This window comes from Thalia democratica, chromosome 9, assembly GCF_965202585.1.
Source record: "Thalia democratica chromosome 9, ktThaDemo2.hap1.1, whole genome shotgun sequence".
NCBI lineage: Eukaryota > Metazoa > Chordata > Thaliacea > Salpida > Salpidae > Thalia > Thalia democratica.
The window spans coordinates 18840206-18846886 of record NC_139173.1 but is presented as its reverse complement, the minus strand read 5'-3'; the positions used below and the strand labels follow the sequence as shown (position 1 = coordinate 18846886).

The 6681-nt window shown below is 25.7% G+C and overlaps 1 protein-coding gene across 2 annotated transcripts; it reads right to left on the bottom strand.

Moving 5' to 3' along the window:
* Positions 1 to 1078: 1078 nt before the first annotated feature.
* Positions 1079 to 6358, bottom strand: LOC145844634 (large ribosomal subunit protein eL18-like). 2 transcript variants are annotated; one of them, XM_082952034.1, is made up of 4 exons: positions 6315 to 6358; positions 4257 to 4343; positions 3207 to 3540; positions 1079 to 1264 (listed from the first exon to the last, which is right to left on the bottom strand). In XM_082952034.1, exons 1-4 carry the CDS (start codon positions 6315 to 6317, stop codon positions 1140 to 1142), a joined length of 549 nt encoding a protein of 182 aa, XP_082808160.1. In that variant the 5' UTR covers positions 6318 to 6358; the 3' UTR covers positions 1079 to 1139. The 2 variants fall into 2 exon arrangements, with proteins under 2 accessions (XP_082808160.1, XP_082808161.1); XM_082952035.1 differs by lacking the exon at positions 6315 to 6358 and adding an exon at positions 5672 to 5726.
* Between the last annotated feature and the right edge of the window lie 323 nt (positions 6359 to 6681).

The window sequence follows — 6681 nt, the reverse complement described above, 5'->3', positions numbered from 1 at the left end:
TTGGAGGTTACTTTTAAAATGATAGTCTTGGAGTTTATGATGAAGAGCAAAATAGGTCTGTTCTCTGAAAAAAGTTGTTGAAGGGGCAATAGCTTTTTATTTCTTTCAAGGGGACTCATGAAATAGTTTTGAAATCCCTGCTGTGAACTAAAAGAAGAATATAAGTTATAAGCTTATATTAAAATCAACTTTTATTGGCTATGATCAACTATTTTGTCTTCAGACAATTTACCGTTAATTTCTAATTCGTTTACATAGTAAGATACTGAATTATGTAACCGTTGAATAAGAAATTGTTAACTTTACAAAAATTAATATAATTACTGAGGAATCATTTTTACTTATGTTTAAACACTCTTCCTTCTATTTCCGTCCCTAAAAATTAACCTTAAGAAAGTATAAGGGTAACTTTGGTTATACGTAATCATTAATCACTTTGTGTTTTAAAACTTTTGATTACCTACAACATCACAAGACAACTGGTTAAGTTTTAGTGTATCAAAATTATAAAAAGTATCAATTCCCATCCTACAGTATATAATAAACCATCTTATATCTAGGCCCTAAAAAATAGCAATGTAGCTATTAATAATATAGTCAATGTTTAAAAAAAATTTTAACTGTTTATGGTCCCATTAGTGAGTGCTTGATTCAAAATATTCAATCATAAATTCAAAAATAACGCTGTTGTTACATTCCTTTATTGAGATACGATATCTGCTAATTAGTAGCATTTTCCTAATTTAGTTTACTATTAAAACAATGATTTACTACTAAAATCCTTTTCATTAAGATGTATTAAAATTCCATTATCATTACCTAGTTCTCTAATAATATTTACTTTCAGCTTTAGAAAACACTAACTTGATAAAAACAATCAACTGAATTTTAAATTGAATTAGAAACGCATTTTAGTCAGCATAGGATTTAAAATATATTAATTTAACATATATTAATTTCAAGAAGTTAATAATATTTAAGTAGATATAATTTGTCGACAGCATGGCCATATAAGAAAAAAATGTTTTTAGAATTTGAAACACAAACTTGTAATACTTTAATTAATACAACACACGAGTCAATTTGCACTACTTAATGCATTATTTCTAGTTTATTTAGCTATGAAAATCAAAAAGAATTTATCTCCTTCCTCTTGCAGCTTCGAATTTGCGTCCCTTGCTGCGTACATATGGTTTGGTGTGGCTGTGTGGAACACCTGGAGCAGCGCCGAAGTGACGGTACACTTCACGTGCTTTGCGTGGTCCTGTCGAGACAAATTAGTATACTTTATTTTTCTAAAAAGTCATTGCAACATATTTTTTAAATATTAGTAAAATGCAAACGAGCAGTTAAACTTAATAATTTTGTTATTTTATGTTTTTTCAATCATGAATTAATCAGGTTCGGCTAAATTGAATCTCTAAGCAGTTTAAGTCGGTTTTCAAAACTATCTAACGTCTGTTTAAATGTTTTATTTTTGACAAGTTATGAAATTTAGTTTAATTGTTAGGTCTAACTAATTCATAGCCCTTAAAGAATCTAGTATCTATGATTATACGGTTCAATTAATAATGGAGTAAAAACAGGGTTGCCATGTTTTTAGAATTTTTCTCAGGTTATTGATTGTACAAGTCGTTTTTGTCCATTTTCAATAAAATTATATTTGAGATAATAGAAATGTTTTCAAATGTATAAAGATATTGTAATGGTATTTGAAATGTCTTTTATACTTAATAAAATTATAATTCAATTATAGAAAATTGCTTCAAATCATAGATTTATTGTTTACATCCGAAAATTCTTTATTCTTCATGTGCAAATTGTTTAAAATTTAAGGTTGTTTTTGTTGACAACCTCCAGGTTCCTAGGTTTTACGGAAACCCTGCGTAGAGCACACTTAAAAGGGGTCACAAGGCCATAATTTGAAACTTAACCTAGATATTCTTGAATTGATGATGAAGAGCAAAAAAAGTCATAGTCGTTTTTAATGGTAGTTTTTAGAGTAATTTTGTTGGAGGGATCCATAGCTTTTCAACTTCTTTAAAAGAGGCCTTATGAAAAAAGTTTGGAAAACCCTTATATAGACACACACGAGTTGAAATATTGAAGTTTTACTCAAAATTTAACTTGAAAACTATTCATCTGTAAATATTTAATTTATTTTCTTAAAATAAATGCTTTTACTTATATTCTTATTTAATGTTTTAGGTTTTTAAAAGTGAAGTTATTTGTTATTATATGTATTTTTAAAACTTTGATTTATTACTTTTAAACGAATGATGTTAAATAATATACATGTACTTAAAATGACAATCAATTCATTTAGTTTGCTGAAGTAGCTAAGGACAAAAATTTATTTTAATACCAGGCTCTTGTTCTAGCAAACCCCATTAAGACAACCTATGAAGTTTAATGTATAGAAAATGCTATTTAAGAGTGGATTCTGAAGATAAACTAACTATCATTCAAGCTAATATGTATTCAGGACAGCAATGTTTTTGGGTGCTTGTTTATTGTTACACCAATCAGCCCAATAAGAACCTAGTTCAAAAGCTAATACAGGTTAATAAGTCACTTGTAAAATAATTTATGATAAGAACAAATTTGGACAACTACCTCCCAGTTTTAAAAACTATTTAGGGAGAACATAGCAAAATTTAGTCAAATTATGTCTTAAAATATTGATTTGAAACACTGTCAAAGTAAAAAACTATAGTCTTTTAAAATAAAACTGATCATTTAAATGGGTTATCTGCCTCTTAACAAATGATTTTGTTAACTTGATTAACAATACATTTTAAAAAAAGAATAAACAGAATTTGTGTTTACTAGGTTTGATAAATAAGTATAAGTTTAAACTCATTAAAGCATCTTTTGAATACATACATAGTCATGAAAGTCAGTTATTATGAATTACTATGTTATTTTTTATTTTCTACTTGTTGCACATAATAACTTTGATTTATCACTTACTTATTTTTTTTTTTTAAATTGAACTTCAAGCACTACAAAAAAATATAATTCTTTTTTTGAGTGATACATTGAGCTTATAACAAAAAAATAAGATAATAATTTAAAGCTATATTTAGATTTCCTTTAAGATATTTTTAATAATCACAATACACACTTTAGTTGAAACATTACTTAAAATAATATAAAATTTACTAATTAAAAAAGTAAAAACAAAAGATTTAAGTTTAAAATACCTTGCAAGAGGACAGTGTTTTCACCCTTGGGGTTGTTTTGAGCAAGTTGATCAAAGGTCAAGACAGTTCCACCAGCTTTCAAGATGCGAGCGCGGGCAGCTTCGGTCACATGAAGAGCACAGACGGTGAGTTTTGGGAGCTCCTTGAGGTACCTGTTGTCATCAGTGATGGTTCCGACGCATACAGCAGCCTTTCCCTTTCGGTCTTCCTGGCTCATGTTTTTCACCAGCCTGGAAATGGACAGAGGTGGGCGGTTAGACCTGCTCATGTACATCCTCTTGAGAACAACCCTGTTGAATCCAGAGTTAGTCCTTCTTGCAAGGAACCTGTAAAGCTTTAAAAAAATATACACATTATTATTTATAATTAAACTTGTAAAAAAGAGATCTTAATTATTACATAATTTAAATTACTATTTTACTTGATTTCTTCCTGCTAAAATTCAAATTATTAATTTAAATAATTTATTTTTTCAGACTCACTGTGTTAGTAGAACTTAATAGTTCTAAATAAACATATATAAATATAAAATTCATTTTACAGTTATGGTAAATAATTTTGTTACATCCAATCCAGTAACAATTTAAAAACATACACTTTATCTTATTTTAAAGTGAATAAGAAAATAAATTAACGCTATTATTTATCTTTTGAGCTTTTCAAATTGTAATCTATTAAAAATTTTATTTTAAATCTGTTAATTAAATCAGTAGTTAAATTCATTATGATACATTTCATAGTATTATGAACTTGTTGACATATTTAGGAATAAACCTTAATATTGACAAAAATTAAAATATTATAGCCAATAAAACAGTTTAATTTACATGCATTAATAAACACAAAATAAAATGTACTTTTATACTTTAAGTAAATCTTTTGAAACATTTAAGAAACATTTTTTAAACTGGTTTATTTAATTTAACAAAAAAGTTAAATTAAAACTACAATGTATCTTCAGCTATACTATGTCTTAGTTTAGGTTATTTTTCCTCACATTTAAAAACTTAATTGAAAGACACTGCTTGAAAAACCAAGTTTTGAACTCACTTTTACAAGGAGATGCATGTAGACATCATTGCTCCTTGGTGATTTCCTCACCACCTTGCGGTCGTGTTTGTGGCTGATGTCAATACCCTGGAATATTCAAAATATTAGCATTAAAAATTTTAAACTACATGTAATTTTTTTACCAAATAACCAATTTATTACATCAAATATTTAGTTTTATAGAATTGTGTAAAGTTTCTTGGAAATATATACAAGTTACTTGATATTAATTAAAATTTCCATGGGAAACTTAAACTATAAATTAATTGGGTCAATAATTGTACTTTAATTCTATTAGACTCGACAGTTTTAATTTACTTGTGACAGTTCAACTTGTCTAAAAATTAATACAATTTATAATGAAGTAACACATTAGCATCACGGTATACAAAGTAGTGATGAATGTATTCTATTTACTTTAAAATGTAAAATATATGATATGCATTTTTATATGTGTAAAAGTTGTAAAGAAAAACTTGATTTATATTTTTAGATTAAAGCTCATAATTGCAAATTAATATACTTAAAATTTAAGATGATACTTAGTAAGTTCTGTTTAAAAATAACTATATGACAATCTTATATAATAGGTCTTATTTTAACCGTGCTAACCTTTTAAAGCTATATTTTTATGCTTATAAGGGACCTTAAAAAAAACAGACAAAGTAATTCATATCGCTGAGATTTATTTAGTTGATTTATAACATAACTTGTGAATGATATTTTGCTCTATCTTTAAGATTTTATATTATCTCAATAACTGTACAATAAACCTGTTCTTGACTTACTAAAAATAAGAATTAAGTTTATGTTTTACAACACTAGTATTTTTTAATACTTCAAACTCCAGTTTATGAGTATTTAATAAAAATAGTTACATATTTGAGAACGGTTTATTTAGTTTTGGTAAGTTTAAGAATATGACACAGCAATCAGAAGCTTTAACTTAAAGAAAAATTAAAATATTCTGTAACAAATATTATAAGTTCATTAATAACAAAACAAATTCAGAGATTCATCTTTATGGGTATATCAAATGAAGTTTACTATCTTTTTTTTAATATAACTGGTGCACTGTCAAAAAAAACAAATCAATATTCAACAATACTTAAAAATTACAAAAATGAGTTATATTAATGCAAATTAAGAAACATTATAAGTGTCAAATTTGAGAAACTACATTGGGAAAAATTAGGTGAGACTCCAACCAAGATATGAACCAGTACAGAAAATGCTTAATTTTAATTTCATAAAAGGCACAACTTTTTAATGTTATCTATGGTGACTTACCTATTTGATAGAGAATTTGACATAGTTATGGACATTTAATATATTAATAATAATAGTTATTTATAATAGTCAAATCTTAATATACAACTATGTATCAAGTTGATTAATGCAAGTTAAAAACTTACCATTTTAAAGATTACCAAAGACTTATGAATTTAATTTTAAAATAGCCCTGCATTTTCAATTTTTATTACCAATAAATAAAAAATTGATTCTTTTAATACACAAAACTAAACCAAACTACACAAATACAAGGTATGTAAACTGATTTATATGACAACTGCAGGGTTACTAAGTTTTATGAAAATTTCCTTAAAGTTTTCAAAATTTTGTCCAGGTTTTTTGCTAAATACATACTTGTGGGTCTATTTTCATAAAACTGTGATAAATACAACAAAAACATTGAAAATAATCTGTTAAACTGCTTCAAAAGTTTTTTAATAAAAAAATTTTTTTAAGATGACAAAAAACACCTTATCTATATGATAGATTTTTCAGGTCAAATTATTATGTTTACTTTGTTTTACAAACTTGTTTAAATTGTCTTAAATTAAAGGTTTTTTTTTCAAAATTACTAAAATTCCAGTAATTTAAGCCTAAATTGTTGAATCCTGGTATTTCAAGGTAGCCAAGTTTTCTGGCAATCCTGCAACTGTAATAAAAAGTACTGTATATTAAGCAATACTGTAAGATTAATTTATGATAATTTTATTATTTAATAATTAGTATAACAAAACTAAAACTTATATAAACTAAAAACAAATTTACCATAATGAATGAGAGTATCTTTCACAAAGAGTTTAGTATGAAAGTATATAAGAAATCTCAAAATGACTAAAATGGCTTTTTAAGATTATTACAAATTGGTACTTTTATATTTAGTAACAGGAAAGAAAAAAGTTATTATCTCAAAACAGTACAAATTCAAAGTTAATAAAATACGTTACTAAACAATGATTTTTATTTAATTTATTATTTTTACTTATTTAGTCTTTTCTTTATAAATTTATTTTAAACTGTAAATTTAAATTAAAACTAAATAAAAATTTAAGTAGAACATATATATAGTTTATTGAACGATAAAAAAGCAGCTCAAAATGTTTGGTTTTGGAACGTGGTGCAAGAAAAGCCTTAC